Source organism: Pocillopora damicornis, chromosome 1 (genome assembly GCF_964200805.1).
Source record: "Pocillopora damicornis chromosome 1, jaPocDami1.2, whole genome shotgun sequence".
In the NCBI taxonomy this organism is placed as follows: domain Eukaryota; kingdom Metazoa; phylum Cnidaria; class Anthozoa; order Scleractinia; family Pocilloporidae; genus Pocillopora; species Pocillopora damicornis.
The window spans coordinates 7074283-7096808 of NC_142670.1; the positions used below are offsets into that span (position 1 = coordinate 7074283).

The following is a 22526-nucleotide window of genomic DNA, read 5'->3' on the forward strand; positions in this document are numbered from 1 at the left end:
ACACTTCCTGTAAAGTGACTCACTTAGCAGATGGGGTGTATAGTTGGCCACAGAATAGACTATAATGGGGCAGGTATTCCAAGAGGCCAGCAGCACATGGATAGATGGGATCACAAAAATAACACTTCCTGTAAAGTGACTCACTTAGCAGATGAGGTGTATAATTGGCCACAGGGTAGAATATAATGGGGCAGGTTTTCTGAGAGGCCAGCGGTACATACGCAGCAAAAATTGACCCAAAAACTCCCCCACCCCTGATCTATCAGCAAATTGTGCCATTTCAGTTAGAATATAAACACAGTGCAATAATATGAGGCATTCCCTTATTGAATGGGTTTAATGGGAGTGTACTTTTAAGTGAGCTATTTGGGTGCCACTGTTTTACCAATGTTTGTGTGGTTTCCTTTCAGACCATTTGATTTTTTTAGTGATTTTAGCAACAGATTCACTTTTGCTGTTATGTTTGGTGCCACTTCTAGCACATGCTTGAATGTGTTTTTACAACCAAAAAATGGAATTTTTCAGATGCCTGACCCAGCTGGATGGGTGCAGGGTAAGTGGTCATACCATGGCAACCTGATTTTGAGCAAATCGAGTGCTTGTTTGTTTTGCTTTGTTTTTTCTCTCACTGTTAAAATCATTTTAAAGACTATAGTAGCTCTAGGTTAACTCAGTTGCTGTGGGTCAGTATTAGTTTGTGAACAAATTTTAATATAGTTATATAGAATTTAACATACAGTTTAAATGACTAAGAGGAAATACATGCATTGTCAGGGTTTTCAGGCATTTGGTTTGTGTCTTAGCCAGCTGTTAGCATCCTTGCAGTATTTATTGCATTCTCCAGAGTTTGCAGCGTACTCCTTTGGATGTTAAGGCACTGGGGCTGTCCTCATCCAGCGGTATACCTTATCAGTGCATGTGTTGTTCCACCATGTGCCTGTGTTGTGTTTGCTGTTCTGTAGCATGGGATTCTTGTCCTTGAGGATAGCAGCAGGTTTCTTTTGCGGGGTCTGTTTCAGCAAGCTGCCAGTTTAGCGTTGGATAGGCCAGTTGGTGTTCTAGCACCTTGGGGTGTGACTGTAGTTGCAGCTCCTGGGCCCCTTGGGCACCTAGCCTCCATTTGTGATGAGGGTGTGAACTTGATATTAAGTTATTTACTTGGAATATTTAGACAGGCTGGCTTAGTTTGGCTTTTAAAAGCAGGTGTAAATGTGGGCCTCTACAAATGATAACAATGCCAGATGACCACACTGGGAGCCACATTTGTTGAAGTCTGTCAGTTGTTTTACTCTTTAACTCTAAAGATCTGATTATTAATTAATTTTCCCCTCTAGCTGCTGCACAATTGCATATTCATCAGTTATGAGAACTTTTCTGTTAGATCAAGAAAACATCTTCTACCTGAGAAGTCTGGGTATTCTCATCACCTGTTTGCAGGATAATGTAAGGATATTATAGGGAGAAGTTAGCTGTTAATCATTTCTGGGAGTTAAAGGGTTAATGTCCCCTGCTTATAACCAGTACAGAGAAGATGTAGGAGAGTATGGGGCCTATGGTTTATCATCCTTAGCCAAGAAGACTAGAACGTCTAACCATTTGCAGATGTTGTATCAAAGGCAGCACATTCTCCTCAGTTATTTTAAGACCCTGAGTGTTGTTGTGGTCTGGGGCTTGAACCCTCAACTACCAACACAGCCATAACACCTTCATGATGTAAAAAGAAATGACAAGGACACATCCAAACGGGTCCTTAGATACTTTAATCTTCCTGATCATTCTGGGAAGCATATGGTACTTTGTTGCCTTTCTCTACTTCTAGGCTGTTCAGAGGGCTGCAAAACTCTAGAACAAAAGTTATCTTTCAAATAGGCCCTCTTAAGCCCCATGGTATCAACAAATGCTTTTCATTTAACTAATTTATTCCTGTTTTCTCATCACTATATATTCCATTTACATTATCAACTCAGTCAATAATACTAAATTACCCTGTTATACTCTCCCACTGAAGCAGCACCACTGTTTCTTTAGAAACTTACCCCCTTTAGCTGCACAGCAGTCCAGCACACAACATGAGCTAGCAGAACAAAAAATTAATTACTCTGTTTTAATTAGTTTTTCAGAATATTGTCACTGTTCTTGTATACGGGATGCTGTTCTACCCATTTTTGGCCCGTCTGACAACTGACAACAGACTGGTTGGGTCCTTGCTGGGTTTTCTTTATGTTACAATCAGGTGAGCTAGCTATTACTTTGTTTATGAATACCAATTTAATCAGACTGTGAGTTTGTTTTTTAATTAGTAAATACAGTTCTCAGAACTTTACAATTGCCAGTACTTAATTCAAATATTACTCTAATGTGGAATCGTACTCTTGGCTTTGAAATAAGTGATATTTGTGTTCATTTTGGACCATGTTTTGTACACATGTCCTGGTAAATAGGGAACACAGCATGGCTTACATGTGAAACAATAAACTAATTTGGTTCTCTCTGCTTAATTAACCCTATCAGCCCCAAAGGTAGTCAGCATGTAAGTTCTCCCTCCAGTAATATTGCTGAATCATTCATTAAGAACATGAGAATAACAAAAAGATTCCTAACTCAAGATGCTCTGATCACAACATGAATTCTCCTCATCAGTACCAATGGAAATTTATAGTGAAGAGTCTAGAGAATATGGATATTGATGTTAACCCTTTAACTCCCATGAGTGACCAAGACAGAATTTCTCCATACAATATCAAAATAATATCGAGCAGACAAGTGATGAGAAAAAAGAATAATATCAATTAGAGGATTATAAGTTGATCCAATACCAAATTCTCCAAACTAATATTATAAGAACTGTATGGCAGACAGTAAAGAGAATTACTAATGAGATCTTAGGAGTTAAAGGGTTAAGTTGTTGTACTACAGTAAAAGTACTTTATCAAAGTGATTGATGAAAACTAATTGACAAGGAAAGCAAACCAAGGTAATTAATTTTCTTAGATTCTGAAACAAATATAAAAGACTTGCACACTTATTTGTTTTTTGCATTGGGGAATCAAATTTATGTTTATTGTATTCTATTTTAATGTCCAATCGTTTGAACTGTAAAGTTGTGGAGGCTTATTTCAATGCAATGCAAAATGTTTAGTGAACATAATAAACTGACCATCCTGTGTCTAATTCGGATATGGCAAGCATTTCGATGGACCTAGCAATCATTACTGTGTAACGAGGTTAGTAAGGGTTACCTCAGTTCTCATATGTCACCAGGGGTCGTAGATACTTTTTCTAGTTTGAAAAATAGTCGATAATGACTTGGAATTAATTGATATTCTGCTTACCAAGAAGATAACATAGGCATGCTTAGCATGCAAGAGTTATTATTTGGGTTGAGAGGGTTGAGATTGGTGGGTTGAGTGGTCAGTGCACTGGGCTCCGAGTCGGACGACCCGCGTTCTAGTCCTGACAGGGGCAAGGCGTTGTGCCCTTGAGACGTGCGGTAAAAAAAATGCGAGCTCCGCTTTTAGGCTTGGCTAAATCTATATATTACCAACCTCGCTATAGAGTTTATCGTTTCTTGAATGCCAAAGTAGGTTTATGGAACGAATTAATGTTAGTTGCAAATTGTTATTTGAGTTTAGGTTTTCCTGGTAGCCTACGTGATCAAGACAAGAAACGTTCAACAGACAGAAACTCTTCTCTTTCCTATAGTGATACGTTGCCAAAACATTAATAAAGGTCAATGAATCAATCTAGATCTTTTATTCGCTTTCTAACAAAAGTAAGAAACCTTTACAACGGCCACATGCCATTTTTTGAAGAAAAATTCGAAAAACAAAGAGGTAAAAAATTTCTTCTTGATTTATAAGACCTATAATTTTTCTTCTATTCGTATTAACTGTAATATAATTAGAGAAATCAAGTAAGTTCTTTAAAGTCTCGTGCAGCCTTTCACGTGGATAGTGTATTAAAAAATTAAATATCAACTTAGGATCCTGTTTCTGCTATAGGGTGTGCTGATTTTTTCCCAACACCGTCGGGTAGGAAAAACATTGATGTATACAAAGTGTTTGGAATTAATTTTTAAGGCACGAATAAGATATTTGAATACTAATATTCTGCCGCTTGTCTATCTGCGGATTAAAGCCGGGTGCTGTCTACTCAAAAGAAAGAAAAACATTGAAGAACTCCTGAAAAGTAAAACAAGATCAATCGAAAAGGTGTCAGGGATGTTTCGGCAGTTGAATGGCAGTACAGTATTGTAATAAATTTGAAACGAAATAGAACCTATGATCGGCATGATCAACTTGAGAAAGTGAACTCAACCAGCCAGAAATAGCAGTCGATTGTAGTGTGATCGTTTACTTAACGGCGATAAGTCGATTGCAGAAATTTGTCGAAGACAACTATCTTTAAGTGGAATTTATAACTTCTTGATAATATTAAAACGGTAAAAACGAACGATAAAATCCGACGTTTCGGAGTAGTCATATATATATATATATATATATATATATATAAATACTATGAGGGGAAAAAAGGACGTAACTACGTTTCCCGACAAGCCTGTTTCGTGAATCGCTTCACTCTTCATGGGTTTAATGAAAGAATATTCATGTGACTATCGTTTATATACTAGGGAAATTTGCATAATACGCGGTAAACTTAAAAACTTTAGAGTTCAGCTGTTGCGTAGCAACGCTTTGTTTCTGTGCCGGCATGAAGATACGAGTTCGTTACGCTTATTTAGTGATGAGAGGTCGGGTCGGTAAATTATAAGGAATGTGTCAGGGATGTTTTTTTCCCCTCATAATATTTATTCTGCTCTGCTTCAACGTATTGAGCACTGTTCCACGCGAAAATCGACTCGCAAACTTCCTATATATAGGAAGTTTGCGAGTCGATTTTCGCGTGGAACAGTGCTCAATATGTTGAAGCAGAGCAGAATAAATATTATGAGGGGAAACGTAGTTACGTCCTTTTTTCCCCTCATAATATTTATATATATATATATATGTATATATATATATAACAACTTTATTTAAATAATAACATATAACATATTATTATTAAAAAAGGGTTATAGAAGGGAGGAACTTAATCCTCATTGTAAAGTATACCCCAGTAATGACTCCATTATCAAGGTAAAAGTTTAAAACATGCAAATAACAGTATTTAAGCGATGTGGCGCGAAAAATTAACATAATAGGTGCGAAGATTATACAAATACTTTCGCACGAATAGAGTCCGATTGGACTTTACGAACAGACGGATGGCGTGGCCATGGGTTCCCCCCTTGGTCCCCTGCTAGCTAATGTGTTCATGTCTTCAATTGAAGAAAACCTCAAGCGAGAGGGTAAACTCCCTTCCTTCTATCGAAGGTACGTTGATGATACACTTACTATCATGCCAAATATCGCAACAGCATCTAACTTCCTGGACACGCTTAACAAGGCACATTCTTCCGTAAAATTTACAATGGAAACCGAATGCAATGGCATGCTCCCTTTTTGGGCATCCAGTTACTGAACCGATCGCCCCAAATAGAGACAAAGGTGTACGTAAAACCGACGAATTCAAGTCTCCTCTTATATTACCAAAGTCACGTTGACAATCGGTACAAACAGGGTTTACTCCGAACTATGCTGGGCCGAGCACATCGTTTATCTTCTTCTTGGTCACACTTCTCAGACGAATGTGACCGATTGAAGACAGTATTCTCGCGTTTAAAGTACCCCAAACACCTCATCGACTCTGCCACCAAAAATTTCGTTGACTCAAAGGTTTGTGACCAGCAGCGACCATTATTACCAACTAAAGAGACGGATGACACAATTCGAGTGGTTCTACCATTTAAAGACCAAACCTCAGCAAATTTTGTGAAAGGACAACTCAAGGATCTGAGCCTAAAAGTGAACACCAACATCCAGCCCGTATTTGTCAGCCGAAAAATTGATCAAGAATTGAATGTGAAAGAAGCAAAGCCATCGATAGTAAATGAACAGTGTGTTGTTTATAAATACTAATGTGACCTGTGCGATGCAGGTTATACAGGATACACACGCGGACATTTACACAATCGTGTAAAAGGACATAAAACAACAGTCCTCAGCCATTGCCAAACATTGCAAGAACGTACACGGGACGATCCCTCAGGACCTACTGAAATGCTTCGAAGTTCTTAAGAAGTGCAGGAACAAATTTGACTGCTTATTGTACGAAATGCTTCATATAAGAACTTTAAAGCCAAACCTGAACGTGCAATCGGACTCTATTCGTTCGAAAGTATTTGTATAATCCTCGCACCTATTATGTTAATTTTTCGCGCCACATCGCTTAAATACTGTTATTTGCATGTTTTAAACTTTTACCTTGATAATGGAGTCATGACTACTCCGAAACGTCGGATTTTATCGTTCGTTTTTACCGTTTTATCCTTTAAGAAATCTCTTTTAATACTTGATAATATTGGACTACAAATTTATATAACGTTAACCTTAATAAAAGTCCGTTTATGTCGTGAATTTCTCATTTTTAACAAGAAAAACAATGCTCCACACCTGCTGCAAGCTACTTTCAGTCTATTGGTCTTACTAAGGGGAAAAAAAGCTGACTCACGTCCCGAACGTTCTACCGAGTATTATGATTTGCATTTAAATATAGAGAGGTTGAGATACTTGAAGAACGAGCCTTTCATGCGCTATGCCCAAATACAATGTAACGTAATGTAACGACAGCTACTTATAACTATCTGTGTACATAATGGGCTTGACAAGTTGGATGGTAGGTGAAACCGAATCCAAAAAAAAAATTTCAAAACCTTTTTAAGAAGCTGTGCACTGGGTAAGTACCACCTCTCTTATGTCTGTCGGGTATAATGTAGCAATGAGATCTACAGACTTGACTTTCTATTTTGTGAAAAATTTACATCGATTTTGGAATTTCCTGGAACACTCAGGCAAACGAAGCTTGGAAAAAACACTTTTCAGGTGGCAATCATCAGAGAGAATGATGGCGATTCTTCTTTTAGCTCGTACCACAACGTTTTTCAGTTTTTATACAATGCCAAATGATTGAAAAACAATTGAAAGTCATCGTTATTCGTGATGTTTCCCCTGCGGTGGTCTGTATAACAGCTCTAAGCAGCCACATTTAGGATCAAAGGAATACAGTGGCTTAGTGGCTATCCTTCCACGCTGTTGTGACTAGATGTCAAAATAGAATCGCGTACACTATCGCTACTCATTTATGCGTCAGATGGCAGCCGGAAAATTAGACGTTTTTAGTCTAGCGACGGAAGTCGAGCAATTTGGAAGCAATCCTAGAAGGAGGGTCTGAATGGGGTTAACCTTTAGCCGTAAACAGCTTAAAAAGTTAGCCGTTAGGCGTAAAAATTGACAAATTTAACCATCTAAAAAATAATAATAATTCTGGTATGAACCATGGTAAGATATTAACCGTAACCGTAAATTGGCCAAAATTTTAACCGTTAGCTGTAAAAGTCATCACCCCATTGAGTCCCTCTAGAAGTTCTCTTCTCAAAACGTAGGGAAATATTTTCACGCTCTCGGCGCTTCCTGCGTGCTTTGTAACAGAACAGAGCACTCTCTAGGCTTCTTTATCTGTCAACTTAACAGGTATTAGGTTAGGCAGATGCAGAAATTAATGACCAGGCGCTCGGAAAATATTGGATATGTTATGCCTGCTAAAACTAAAATGATAATACAACGAACTAGAAACTACTGAATTATTTAACAAAAGCAGAAATAGCAATAACGTGTTAAAACGAGCCATAAGGGAAGATTAATGAGCGGAAGATTAGCATACAATTACGTAATAACACCTGCAAAAAAAATTTATCACGCATAACAGGAAATTAGATTGTTCTAGAAAATGTCGCACAATTTTCAGCAAAAGACAAAAGACATTATTTAAACAGCTATTGTTTCGATTCGGAGGCTGCTTAACCAGTTTTTAATGATTGAAGTTTTATTTTGCTAATAAATTAGAAAGTGCCAGTCATTAAAACATTTTGATATTAGCTTTGTTCATGGGTTTATCAATTCTCGTTTTTACGAAGCCAAACAATACTTATCATCTATTGTCTAGAGCCTTTATTTTAATTAGTCGTTCAATTTAAGAAGAACCAAGTTATGACTTATGTCACGTCGAGAAGACAGCGTCCTACTAAGAGTTACGACATTGTGCATGCATCAAAAGAAATTCGAATATGGAGTTCAAAACGCGTGAAAAAACACTGCACATGTGCTTTGATAAATGAACTGACGACAACCAAAGCAATAGAAACATTTTACACCATTACCATGTGCACTTCCATAAAATTGATCATGAAGTTCTTATTTCTATCCAACAAAATGATCCTCCGCGTCCGGAGCAAATAGTCCACGGTTTACTAAGGTACACAAAAAGAAAAAAATTTTAGTGACGCAAAGCGATCAAAGCTTATGATATGCAAAACTGTCTACATGGTGCAAGTGAGTTCGAGAGAGTTTGAAAGATATGCTGCACATGCGCAGCCTCCGAGAGAAACTTTCATCAATCTTATGACAACAATTGACAGCAACATATCCATAGTTTGTCTTGATGAATTCGGATGACAGGTGGAATCAAAGCCAGGAAAATGTTCAACGCGCTTTTTATAAGTTGCACGCTAAGTGAGTACCAGCTGTATTATATATCTAATATCAGAATGCTGTAGAAAAGTGGTTTTCCAAAACCATGAAAATAATTTTAGAAAAATAATCAGGTTAATTTGTAAGACTAGATTTGCGTTTCTTAACGTCACTAAAATGTAGACTTGAATAATATGAAAACAATAAGCTAGAATGAGAAAATATAACATTTTGAAACCTGCAACGACTATTATAAACCATAGTTGTTGGGTTTTGACGGTTTGCGCAACAGTATTATTTCTAGCAATAATGTCGAGGATCATTTGAACGCAGTCGTCTATAAGCTGCGATAGTGCTCTTGTCTTTCACCGATAAAGTGGCCTCTCAGAATAATCGATGGTTTTTAATTCACTGGCCGAATGTATGAATTTGTGTTGACTGAAGTTGGCATTAGGTTTGACGGATGCAAGTCTCGTCGTTCTAGCCAGGCCGAGTCGATAACTTCTGGTGATGGAGGTTTTATCCAGTTCCCTCTCCATTCTTAAGATAATTTCTAGGCTTGACCTAACCTAAACCAATGAGTTCTATTTGTGGTTCGATACCAAAAAGCTTAGTGCCAAACAATTAGTCTCTATGACATCATAGTGTTAATTACTATCGGTTATCTAACGGAAGAGCAAACCATGTTTGAAAAACTTGTAGCTACCTTTTTAGCAAGGAGAGGAAAATTGCTCCTCTGATCGTAATGAATTCAAAATTGAGCTTAATACATCGAAATGTATATTTCCACATCTTAAATCAAGTTTTAGAATATATTTTTTTAATTAATCGAGATAGCCCTTAAAATTCAGGGTTATGCAAATGTAAATATCACTCGGGAGAGTGTCGATAAATTTTCGAAAACTAAACAGTAACGTCTGAAAGTATTTGACTTTTTCTGTGTTGACATAGACTTGTTTAAACACAAGAGAAGGTTGGATTGGGAGAAAGGTAGATTGCAAGAGGCTATCGAGGAATTGCATAACTTTCGAGAAGTATCCCAACCTACTGATAATTCTTCTCAGCGCTTACCACAGAGGACATGTTGAAGTTATGTTAGTCAGCAACACAAATGTGACTTGTAACCTGCGTTTCTTTTGGAGAGCTCGCATATAGCTCGTTAGCGTGGCGAGAAGTTTGAAGTCTAGTCTTCCGAAGTTTACAAAGGCCAAAAAATCAAAGCGTGGATCATTTTCTGCCAGGTGGCAGGCATTTTGGCCGGAAAATATTTGCGTTCTTACTTTAAACACAGAGGGATGGTCGTTGTGGCTTACATTCCCGAAAAGGAACTACTACATGAATGGACCATTGAAAGTGTGGTGGATTCGGAATTAAAAAATATTGAAATTTCGCGAAAAGGTGTCCTGTCTTTTGTGTCATTTGCGAATAGCTTACTTTTGAAGGGAGTTACGTAGGTGCACGTGCTATTGAAGAGTTCGGCTGCACGTGAATATTAATGTTACGAGTCAACTATCTTTTGAGACAGATTCCTCAACGCAAAGTTCGCGGCAAAGATAAGGTTTTCTTGGCGTATATGTTTAGCGAACTTTGCTAAGGCTCTTGGAGAATTTCTAAGTTTAATTCGTATTATTTTAGTTTACTTGGAAATTTGAGGATTAAGGAGGACGTTTTTACAAAAGGTTGCCTTTTTGTTAGGGTGGGAGGGGGGGGGGGTAAGAGGGAATAAGGCCTTGCTTCTGAAAGAATTATAATTATAAAGTCTAGTGATTTCATAGTTTGGGTGCCATTACAGTAAGTCTGCATACGCGAGTGAACTCAAAAGTGACATTGCTGTTAACACATGTTACAAACAAAAACAAACAAACAAAATAAAAACTCAGATTTTCAAATTTTCCTCGACAGTAATACTAACTTCGATGAAGGAAGTACATGGAAGAGGTGAGAAAATAAATGATGATTTAAGCCTCGAACAAAGGTTAAGTCCAACACTTTTGGATTCCTTTATTTAGTTATTCTCCTTTTATTTTTTATTATTTTTTCCCCAGAATGCTAGATTTCATGTTTTAAAGATTCCTGTTACATGTTTCAACACCAAGGAATAAATTGGAACGATAACAGAAAATTATGTCAAAAGCGGGGGGCTGACCTAATTTCCATTGAAACCGTAAAAGAATGGAACTTTTTAAATGACCTGATTCAAAATCACAAATCGCTATATAATAAGTGGAACATTAGTTTGAAAAAAGGAGCCGGCAATTGGACTTGGGTGAGTGGTAAACCATTGACTATTAACAAATGTAAAGAAAAATAGCCAACTGACGTCGGAGATGTGGCAATAATAGTCAAGACGTCTTCGAATGGCAGTAATCTGGGCCTACAAGTGACCCAAAGGGCTCAGCTGCACGCCTCTATTTGTGAAACTCGCAAAAATAAGATGACAACGTAATTAGGTAAACTAAGAGCGTCCTTAAAGCCCTTGAGCGTAAGAAAAGTGCTATCAGACTGTAATAAGATGATACAACCTTTTGCCTTTATTCCCTCATTGCGTGGAACCAATTACTTTATTTTAGTTTTAAAATGGCCATTATTCTTGATCTATCGATGCCAGTTACTTTCATGTCGATCAGGACTTAAAATTATGGAGTTTCTCGTAGTGATGAATGAAATATTGCTGCAACGGGGTCAAAGAACGTCGTGATAATGGACTTATTTCAGCTTTACCCTCATGAGTAGAGGAGAGGGGACGCGCTTCTGAGAGAAAATTTGTTTACCTTCGATAAATCTCCAAAGGATTATTTCTGACTAATTGTTTCACTGTTTTAAAGATTGTTGTAGAGATTCTTGTCACACGTTTATGGGTTACAGAGGTCTTTGTGAATGATGTAGAGGTGACCTAATTTCCATTGAAACTGAAGAGGAATGGAACTTTATTAATAGCGAGATTCGAAATCGCAGACTATTAGAGTGGTACATCGGTTTGAAAAAAAGAACGGAGAGTGGACTTGGGTGAATGAAAGGCCACTGACTATCAGCAAATGGATAGAAAAAAATTAAACCAGCCAAGAGAAAACAGTAATGTGGCATTTATAGTCAAGGATTCCCATGTGGATGATCAGGGCATATCTACTAATCTGTTTGGGGTAGCTCCCAAAGCTTACATTTGTGAGATACCTTAATTTGCGCCTCCTAAGTGCAAATAGACTAAAAAAACGTGTCTTGGCCCTTAGCGTGATAGAAATACCATCATGGATTACACAGTCATGAGCACGTTGATCGTAGGTTCCCATGCCTCTATTTCCCTTCTATGTTGCAAACGTGTAAATGTATACGACAATCGAATATAAAGAACATGGAGGAACCACTCCCCCTCCTAGCCTTAGTCGGCTAGCTATCCATATAAGTTTGGCTTTCGCACGGATCACGCAAATAAATGGGGTGAAGATAAAAGAGTTCGGTGGAGTCTTCAGGAAACTAAACTCTTCTCAAATGTTTTGCTGGTGCGTTAGTTATAGACCATAGTACCACTCAATTTATCTATCCCTACCATTTTGATATCGAGCATAAAAAAAACAAACAAACTGGGACTAATTGCACATCTGGTAAAAATCATAATAAAGGTTTCAGAACCGGCTCAATGAAAGAAATGAAAAGATTTGTAGTAAATGCGATTATGGCGGATCAATCGGGCTATCCAGCATGATTTGCATGTGAGCGAGGCTAGTAAGATTTCCACTAGAAGCCTGTCATATTTAGCAATGCCAACGGGATTTTCCTGTTTCTGAATATCACTAAAAGGGAATGTGGAAACTTTGTCATCAAATCAATTGGGGATCAAATACGTTCAGTAACAAAACATTGGTACAAGGAGGAATACATAAATCAGTTTCAGGGAACTCCTTTCTTTTTTTCTTTTCTGAATACTTTGCCCTTATTGCCAACTGTGACAGCATGGCCATCAGCATCAGCGATGGCACATACGTCGCTGTCGCCATCAATAGCAGCACCGTTGCCCTCGCCGATACCATTGCCATTGTCATCACTGTCTCTATTGACGTTGCCCTCACCCTCACCATCGCCATCGCCGTTTCCGTTGCCGTTGCCATCTCCATCGCCGTCGCCTCCAAATTCAGTTCAGAAGTTGGTGAGTGTTATGATCATATGCGGTCCTTGTACCTGTTATGTTTTAGAAGGTAATTAGTGCATACCTGTGACTGACGTTTTCATGATTTTAGGCAAATGAATATGTTTCCAAACTTGGCAGACTCGATAGCGACAGAAACACTTCTTTGCAGGTATCTAACTCCACCAATGACATATGTTAAAATGCAGAATGCATTCAGATATAGATGTATGTGTATACAAAGATACACCCCTTTTCAACGTTGCCAATTGAAAATATACCTTAAATATATACACCTGTCCTTTTTGGATCGAAAAATGTGATGCACGATGCATGTATATTTTACATCAAGGGATCAAAACGTTTATGGTTATTTTGACAGCAACTATTGTAATTCCATTTGAACAACTTCCCTTTAATTTCTTTTATCAGAAGCTTTTTGAATGGAAAAAGAAAAGGTGTATGTATCATTTAACAAATAGAGAAGCCTTGACTGTGCTCTGTTCTGTTGTAAAGCACGCAGGAAGCGGCTAGAGCACGAAAGAAGTGTAGGGAGAAACACGAGACGTAGTGGAGTGTTTCTCCACACTTTATGAGTATCTTACAGTTATTACAGTTATCTTATCTTACAGTGAAATGTTGAGTGAACTTCGGCCGAATTATGGCTCATGAAAACACGCGAGTTTTTTCACATGACAAGGTAGAAAACAAACTGTTCAAGGCGAGTATTTTTTGAATGAACGACAGCCGAATTCACCGGAACATGAAGATCGCTCGGGATGACAGCGCCGCAAAACTCGGCTGCAATGACTGATGTGACTTTCCACTCAGCGCATTGGAAAGGATATCAGAGTAAGCTCTTATTTTTTTCACTCGAAGGGCGGCCGATGTAGTTTCTGAGGTTTGCTTTACTGCGATGAACGGAGATCGCCATGATAAGCGAGCCCCGATGGACTTCAGCATGATCGTATTCGCTCAGACACCGTTATGACAAGTACGAATTTTAAGTTATGCCAGTTTGGTTATATTTTTCGTCGTTTCCGTTTTGTTTTGTTTTTGAACACGGAGCTTTATATACTATACGAGTTTTAGCTGTGTTTGAATTTTATTACCGTACGCGAGCTTGCAATCTAACTGAGCGTGAAAATCTTTAAAACTCGGAATGTCTATTTTGTTTTTCCTTTGAGGATTTTCGCATCTACTCACGTTTTAATAACGTAAATTACGGCGCCTGGTTCTTCTGTTGCTACTTACCGTCTCGCTTGTTCCGAAATTCGCTTTCAATTATCGAAAAAAAGCTAAAAAGAAGTCCCGGAAAAGGTCGAACATAGTACAATTTGGCAGATGGTGTGACAGCTTTAGCTCAGCTCTATGCTCTATACTCTCATAGAGCACGCTCTTTCGACCAATGACAGCGCGCGTTATAGCGGAGCTCGCAGAGCGTAGCCCATAATTATACAAAATAGTAGTAACCCATCAAGCCGAAAAAATTTGGATGTACGACCGTACGACCGTACACGGTGCTACTGTTAACATGCGTGGTCAACAGTACCGCGGGCACGCCAACGCCACGGCTTTGTTCAGTAGTCCAGTGGTCAGTGCACTGGGCTCCGAGTCGGACGACTCGGGTTCTAGTCCTGGCCGGGTCAAGGCGTTGTGCCCTTGAGACGTGCGGGCTCCGCACGAATGCGAGCTCCGCTCTAAGGCTTGGCTAAATCAACATATTATCCGAACTTTATCATAAATATACATATGTTCAAATGGCAACGTTTTGAAAACGAGTATATAATTACATATATGCATGTGTGTTGTGTACTTTTATATGTGAAGAAAGGTAATGACAGAGGAAGAGACAGATGACGGGAAAGAAATCTGATAAGGCCACCTGAGCCAAGGAAAAAACAGCTTTCAAACAACACTCTGTATACTTATATCGTTCTAGGACCGAAACAATATTCTTCTTTAACATCAAAACTCTCTCCTTAGTCGTTTCTTTTTTGATGTTTTACTTTTTATCAAACAAAGCAGATTCCAAGTTGCCGCGCATCTGTTTGGTGATGGATAAAAATAAAACTTTAGGAGTATTGCACATCAATGATCCGTTTCTTTGTTCTTACACATTTTGGCGTCATTAATGATCTATAAGTATAATTAATCAAATACATGGCAAAGGGGTAACTATTTGTTACAAAACAGATTTATAAGTAATTAGAAACACTTTGTTGACATAGATTATAATAATATTATTAAAAATCACAAGAATAAAACGTTTTACGTGATTTCAGGAAGCTGTAAACGTGTTTGAAAACTTCATCGTCAGTTTTGAAAACATGACAAAACCTCATGAGGGCCAGTTCACCATAGACGAGTTTCAAAGAGGAAGAGAGTCCATCTTTAATGTGGCTGTCGCCTTCGAGAAATTTGCTCTTAATTATGGCAAGCATCACCTTCCAATAAAGATTGTAAGCCACAAAATGGGTGAGTTAAAACACCACCTTTTTATCAGGTTTGTGATAATCTTCTTCGTCGATGCTTATTCACGGTCTCAGTGACTGACACTTTATCTCCTAAATAGGATAATGACTTTTACATCTGGGCTGGATTGCTCTAAGCTGGGTTTAGATAACCGAGGAGTAGTGTGAAAACTGATTTCAGATATGAAAGCTATAAAAGAGAATTCAGCATAATTCTATTGGCTTATTGACTATAATCTTGATGATTATTGGACTCTTTAAAAACAATGAAGACAATTATCTCAAAAAAGCTTTTGAACGAAAGAATAAGAAACCCGGAATAGAATTTAACCTTGGGTGAGCGCCAGTTGGCCTCAGAACAACTGAGTGGGTCCCGAGTCATTTACAAACGCTTATGTTGGATGTTGTCTGTCTCTTAATTCTTCAATTAGTCACATTTTTTATCGTATTGTCCATAAGCAGGAAGTCAATTTTTTTGTCCGACAGTGCTGGAAGTCCAAAAGGCTTACCGCCAAAATGCAAGTGACTTTTACTTCGACGTACACGAATGGCAAACCAACATTAATATTGCCTCTTCGAATTTTGCAGATAACGGTTTGTATTACCTGTCGTCTTCAGTCTGAAAAAATTTATATTTTTTTAAACAGCGTTGACGTAATTTCTCATGAAGGACAGCTCACAAGTTTTCGCAGGCTTTGCTTCCAAAACCAACACTCATAGGGTTTATTTCTTTTATAGCCTGAAGGAAATACATAGATTTATCTTTTTCAGGATCAGTGGTCGTCGGGTGCGTATATAAGAATCTGCAAGACATACTGCCGAAAAGTCAACCCAGCAGGAATGGAACAGGAAGCACAAGGTAGCAATACTGTCTTCTTTGTGTTCAAAACACCTGGCCCTGGTTGTTCGAAGGGTGATTAACGCTATCCACTGGATAATTCGCTATCCAGCAGATAGAACGAAACATTTTGTTAACACTTATATGCTGGATACCGTCGACTGGCGTTATCTTCCCTACGTAGAGATCATCGGCTAAAATGAGCAAATCGTTTGGTATCGTCACCACCGCTACCATTCTTTTAAACCACCATATTTGTGTCACATTCTGGTTCATTTTCAAATCATTTTGTACACAGATATTTGGGTAGCAGAATAATAATGGCAGCAATGGAACCTAAACCAAAAAAATTGCTGGAAAATGTCGTCTTAAAGTTCAAAAACATAGAGGTAAGCAAGATTAAGTCAGATGAAAAGAGTAAAAAGTAAAAGTAAAGAAAGATTGTTTGGAATGCGCTGTTTTTATTTCATCTAACAGCAATGATTTTATTTTCAGATAGAAGAAAGGGTGAAGAATTGTATGTTTTGGAGAGGCTTCAGCGATAGGTACAAAAATTACAATACATCATCTACTTTTCTTAGAATTTTCTTGTTCGTTTGGTCGTCCGTTTGCCTCCATGTTCCCGCCAATATTTTCCGGTTGTCGTGGGAGACACTTAGCTAGAATTGTTGTTTCATTATTTTTTTCCTTAATTTATCATTAATTTTCCCTCATAATTTGTCCTAATAAGATTATTCTCTCAATTAAAATAATTTTTGCAAGCTATAATCCTTCTATCTACGACAACTTCTGTCTAAAAATTTGGAATATACCTAATCAAAGTTTGAATCTATGCCTAACAAGGAAGTATTATAAATATTTTCCGCCTTGACTTATTAAAACTAATGATGAACTGCTAATAATGTAATCGATATTATGAAATCAAAAGGGTTTTGATGAAATTCGCTCTTTTGGTACCATGGAAGGCTATTTCCTACACTACGTCTTGCCTGCTGAGGTTATTTCTTCTTTGCAGCTCCGACGGATTTTCAGACGAAGGATGCCATGTAGTTACGTCGAGAAGCAATTCAGAAGAAACAGTTTGTAGCTGCAATCATTTGACTCATTTTGCTGTATTATTTGATTACAACGATGGCACAAAGGTAACCAATTATATGTATGTTCTTCTTCCAGCACTGGTGATACATGTAAATTAACTGAGTTAATTTGCGTGTCTCTATTTTCTTTTTTTGTGCTATGTGACGCAGCTTTCCAAACAGGACTAGACTGTGTTGAAGACAATTACCTACATAGGATTAAGCTTGTCGATCATCGGGATGCTTATAACATCAGCCTTGTACTTTTTCTTTACGTAAGTATGGTGGTTAAATAATCGATGATGTATACATTCTCATGTCTTCTTCTACTTACTATCGATTGTAATTTCTCAACAAAGGAAAAAAAAACTAAGGAATAAACGTAACTTTAGGTTATCCAAAATGTTCCTTTTAATTTCTCCGAAACTGAGGTAAAGTAAGTCGATTAAATTACCAATTTACATCAGATTTCATGTTCAATTAGAAGAGCATTAACGATGCATGGTCTCTTTCCTCGGTCCTTATTGTTTTCTTATTCTATACCAACTTGGCTTTTTATTTTCCTTTTGATTCTGAAGCATTTGATTGATTTTTTTTTGGTGTTTGTCTTGTTTTGTTTGTTTTTCTTTTTTTTCTTAATTTTTCATTTGAATTATTTCTGTTTTGATTATGTTTGTTTTTTTTTAAACACATGTTTGGTTTTTGTTTTTACTTTCTTTTTTCGTCATCTTTCATTTGACCAGAGACGTCCGTCAACCTTTGTCTCAAATTCGATTGAGTCTTTCTGTGTCCCTCGGAGTTGGACAGCTAATTTTTCTCGCAGGAGTAAACGCCACAGAACACACGGTGAGAGGCTTTTCCGGTCTGTTAATTTAATTAATCAAATCTTTCTGCTCTAAATATTTTTAGAAAATAGCACAGAAAGACACAAAACATATTTCCTTTTGCAGGCTGCTTGTATCGCAGTAGCAGCTCTGATGCAATATTTTCTGACGGCTGCCTTTTGCTGGATGTTGGTCGAGGGAATCTACCTCTACCTGTTCGTTGTGAAAGTTTACAACATCAACACCAAGATGCACATGTATCACGTCATCTCATGGGGTATTTCCATTATTAATTTTACCACAACATATATTGGAAGTTACACCATGCTCCCATATTTGGTGTTGTCATCAAGTCAAGTGCTTTGAATTAATTTTTTTGTCTGTATGATTAGGTCTCCCTATGATCATGATGGCCATTTCACTTGGCATTGCTGCTGCGAAAGAAGGAATACAAAGCTATGTCAGTGATAAATAGTAAGAAACACATCTCAATAGGTTACTTTTTACCTTTCTTCTCTCTCCCGCGCACTATCAAGTTAAGTTCGTTTTAATTTTCTTGTTCCGTTTTTCCTTGGATTTTTTTTATTCATTCTGATGACTTTCATTCTTGTTTTTCAATTCTCCTAGTTGTTGGCTGTCTTCGATTAACAATCTGATCTGGATATTCGTCTCCTTTGTAACGTTAATCGAAGTTGTGAGTTTATGATAAATTTATTTCACGGTGCTTGGTTTACCAAACTAGTTACCTCCAGAGACTTTTGTTGTTTTGTTGTTTCACCTTTTTCAGCGTTGAATACCAAGATGTGTTTTCTAGGCAAAAAAGTACCACATTGCACAACACTAAAAAAGAGGATGGGAACAGGATTAGAAGGAGATATCAAATTTGACTTTAGCTACGTTGAGCGTAATTGATTCTGTTAAGAAAGTTTTATTCGCGGAATCAGCTCAGTGGTCGAGGATCCGGGTGCAAGGGTCGGGATTTCTATCCCCCGTAATGGAATCATTATTTTTATTTTTCCGACCTATACTAATCGAATAACTTCTATAGTAAGACTGTCTTGGCTTCTCGAGTACCACATCCAGAAACTTAATTCAGTGATTTAAATGGAATTTTTTTTTAGCTCAACATCTTGATACTCGTACGAGTCATAAAGGAGATGACCAATTTGGTGCAGCCAACAGGTGAAGACGACCATATTAAGCAAATACGGTAGGATTCACAACATGAAATTATTCAAAATAATGAAAACAAGTTGCTTTGTCAAACTGTACGGCGACAATCGCCTGGCTCCCTCATTCCTTGACCAGTTTGCCTTTACGATACCTGTTAATGAGACTGCGAAAAAAAAAATTATCATCTCAGTCTTTTACATGTCTCTTCAATTTGTTGTCGATCTCAGAATTGGTATCAAAGCTTGTGCACTGATGATTCCTTTACTGGGTGTCACGTGGCTATTTGGTCTTCTTTCGCCTGTGCAAAAGGCTTTCGCTTACATTTTCACAATACTCAACTCTACTCAGGTGAGTGTCCGATTGAAACTCTTAATCTCAATCAATCTAGATTGTTCAATTTACACAGCTCTAACCAAAGAGAGAAGCCTTTGCAATGATTAGATGATTTAAAAAAAAAATTTAAAAACCTGTTAACTATTCACTTGACCCGAAATATATTCGTAGCAGTCTTATTAGACTTATTAGATATTGATTTTTGAAGACGATTATTATATGTCTTGTGCACTGAGATACCCAAACAACGCACGCTCCGCCGCTTCCTACTTAGGTGGAATATTGTAAAAAAATGATCTTCAAATTGTTTCTGCAACAGGGTTTCCTGATTTTCGTTCTACACGGCTTACGAAACAGTCAGGTAAGAAAAGAAAACTGAGTCAATAATAAGGAAAGTGCATATTATAGCACAGATGTTTAAGCATGAATAACTATTTGAATGAAATTTGAAAGAAATGTATCGTTTGTTGCTTGTCTATCTGCAGATCAGAGAGCGATTGAAAAGAAAGATGAACGTGGTTTTTACCACTTCAAATAAGGAGGACTCCACAAGGAAGAGCCCACAGGTCAATTTAAGTGACGTCGGCGATGCACGGGCAGTTGAATTGCAGCCTCGCAGTGACATTAAACCGAATTAACACTCTACTTAAGTCAATGGATTTAACTGTTCGCCAATAACATTCTATTGCATTGAACGATTGTGTAGTAAATAGCGATTAGTCGATGGCGATCGATCTGAGTTTCAATCTGCTGTTAAAATGTCACGTAGTAAAAGTAAATTGACATTAGGTGCATTGTGCATTATGTAAGTCGTTAGTTTTTAGTTAGTATGACGGATGTAGAGCTACCGAGTAGAAATACTGTCAATAAATTGTCATTATTATTATTATTATTACTATTATTTTATTACTATTAAGTGAGATCGTTCTCTTGTTTATTGTTTCAGCAATTAACAAGCTACAAGGCATTTTTTCCGCCATTCCGCCTAACTGGAAACAGCTCCTTAACGTTGGAGAGAATAATAACAACCGAATTGACAAAACTGTTTCAGACGATGTTCAAGATATAACAAGAATGACTTCAAAATCAATCTATTCCACCCTGATCAAACGAATCCAGATTTCTCCGACTGCCCAATCTAAGTTTAATTCCGTATATAATATTTCAGGTAATATAGACTGGAAAAATATCTATCTATTGCCGGGTCGAGTCACTCTTGACACCAGAACGAGAGCCTTTCAAGACAAAATCTTAAATCGTATTCTCTACACCAATAAAATCCTATATAAAATGAATTTGGTTCCTTCTCCGATGTGTACCTTTTGTGGAGATCACGAAGAAACTCTTGAGCATCTTCTAATCAGCTGTACCTACACTAAAAACTTTTGGCTTTCGGTTATTTCTTGGTTAAATACTTACAATATGAAAATTGATAAGCTTGATGAGGTAACAATCCTCTTTGGTATTTCCGATAATATCCCTGGGAATTGTTTGTTAAATCACATAATCATTCTTGGAAAATATACCATTTATTCATGTCGTTGTAAAAATATCAAGCCGTCTGTATCCTTACTGAAGGCTAAAACATCTGAAACTCGGAAATTTGAATTTTTGATTGCAAAAAAGAATAAAAAAGAATCATTCATTATAAAAAATGGGAAAACATGTTAGTGTAATTCAATAGATGAGTATCGGGTATTAACAGTTATAGACGCAGTTGTATATACAGTCGTTCTACCAAAAAAGGAATTTGATGTAGATTAGTATTTGTACAAATTAGGCTTATATTATTATATAACCACAACATAAATTAAATCTAGCCGACTGTGAATGTAATGTAATGTAGTATTTCGTAATTAGTGTTAGTGAGTAGCGTAAGCGTTAGTGTAATTAACTTTGTATTTGTTTGTATTACTCTAGTATTTGTGCTTTAAGTGAAAATAAAAAAAATGTTTAAAAAAAAAAAAAAAAAAAATTAACAAGCTGCAAGTTAGTGCTATCTTTTATCTAAATGACTTTTCCAGAACATCGCATACAAGTACTTGCTTAAGAATTTTTGTTAGCTACATGCTAAGTTGTGCGCAATAAGGATCAAATTATCGTAACTACAGGTTGGTCTGGCTTGTCTGTTATTAATTGACTTTCATTAAAGGTTAGATCTACTTTAGAAGTTCAATGAACTCATGGAATGAAGTGAGTTATTACAAATTCTTCTGCCTCCTCTCAATCCTTGTGCGCTACATTTTAACGTTTGCTACATGATGCTTTTACGTTTCATATCGGAGAGGATACTTGTCAAACTGTATCTTGTAACTGTAATATTAGCAGCCTCGTCCAACATCTAATGTTATTACTCATAAATAAGCAGATGAATAGATAGATGATGCTGAGTTAATGCATAAATAACTATGTTAAAAAAGAAAGAAATTCTAAGAGATTACATATTTTGACCCTTCAATGCCCAAGATCTCATTTTTAATCCTCCTCACTGTCTGCCATACAATTCTCAGGTGCTACTTCTGAGAATTTGGTACTGGATCAACTAGAAAATCCTCAAACTCTAATTTTTCCTTATTCTCATAACCTATCTGATCGATATTGTATTAATACTGTAAGGAGAAATTCTGTGTTGGTCACTCATGGGAGTTGAAGGATTAAGGATCACTTGAATTTTTCGATATTTATTCTCCGCATTCCTTTGATAAGTATTTCTATTTCGAATCGTAAATGTATCGATGAGTTCTGATATTTAAAATTGGAACTATGATAACCAAAATTGGAGAAAACTTCATTTTACAGCGATCGAAGAAAAATCGCACACAGTAGACAATTTAAAGGAACAAAGTGCAGTAATAGATATGTTAGGTAATTTGTCTTAAAACCTGCTAATGCATCTCCCCAAATTAGTGCATTTCTTGTTCTTGTAAACACTTCTTGAACAATATTATGGTTTGGACATGTGACTATAAAAAATAAAATCGGATAAAAATATTATACGTACATTTCTTCCCCTACTTTCAAAGGGGTATAGAGAAGTCCGCATCATAGCAATTGACGCAATCAC

The 22526-nt window shown here is 37.1% G+C and overlaps 3 protein-coding genes and 1 pseudogene across 11 annotated transcripts in view; 2 read left to right on the forward strand and 2 right to left on the reverse strand.

The window, feature by feature from the left end:
• LOC149051672 (uncharacterized) overlaps positions 1-22526 on the reverse strand; it is a 225988-nt gene that overhangs the window by 99441 nt on the left and 104021 nt on the right. The window lies entirely within an intron of this gene.
• Positions 1-22526, reverse strand: part of LOC113678086 (uncharacterized) — a 128039-nt gene that overhangs the window by 10677 nt on the left and 94836 nt on the right. The gene's annotated exons all lie outside the window — the stretch shown is intronic.
• LOC149051680 (adhesion G protein-coupled receptor D1-like) lies at positions 1234-21920 on the forward strand. 6 transcript variants are annotated; one of them, XR_016180402.1, is made up of 12 exons: positions 1259-1443; positions 2113-2233; positions 10527-12765; positions 12857-12916; positions 15030-15222; positions 15705-15812; positions 15990-16077; positions 16355-16445; positions 16552-16601; positions 17072-17198; positions 17304-17407; positions 17876-17978. XR_016180402.1 is itself a non-coding variant. In XM_089184766.1 (10 exons), the coding sequence occupies exons 3-10, from the start codon at positions 12592-12594 to the stop codon at positions 17250-17252; spliced, it is 945 nt and encodes a 314-aa protein (XP_089040892.1). In that variant the 5' UTR covers positions 1257-1443; positions 2113-2233; positions 10527-12591; the 3' UTR covers positions 17253-17276. The 6 variants fall into 6 exon arrangements, 4 of the variants coding, with proteins under 4 accessions (XP_089040904.1, XP_089040892.1, XP_089040897.1 ...); XR_016180413.1 differs by lacking the exon at positions 15705-15812 and having other exon boundaries at positions 1236-1443; XM_089184766.1 differs by lacking the exons at positions 17304-17407; positions 17876-17978 and having other exon boundaries at positions 1257-1443; positions 17072-17276.
• LOC149051681 (uncharacterized) lies at positions 5138-7309 on the forward strand (annotated as a pseudogene).

What these genes read in the sequence shown, in the direction of transcription:
- LOC149051680 (XM_089184766.1), top strand. Translation starts at nt 12,592, where the DNA reads ATGGCACATACGTCGCTGTCGCCATCAATAGCAGCACCGTTGCCCTCG. An exon ending in CAAATTCAGTTCAGAAGTTG is followed by an intron (nt 12,766 to 12,856) that starts GTGAGTGTTATG and finishes TCATGATTTTAG; the next exon opens with GCAAATGAATATGTTTCCAA. An exon ending in TTCGAATTTTGCAGATAACG is followed by an intron (nt 15,813 to 15,989) that starts GTTTGTATTACC and finishes TATCTTTTTCAG; the next exon opens with GATCAGTGGTCGTCGGGTGC.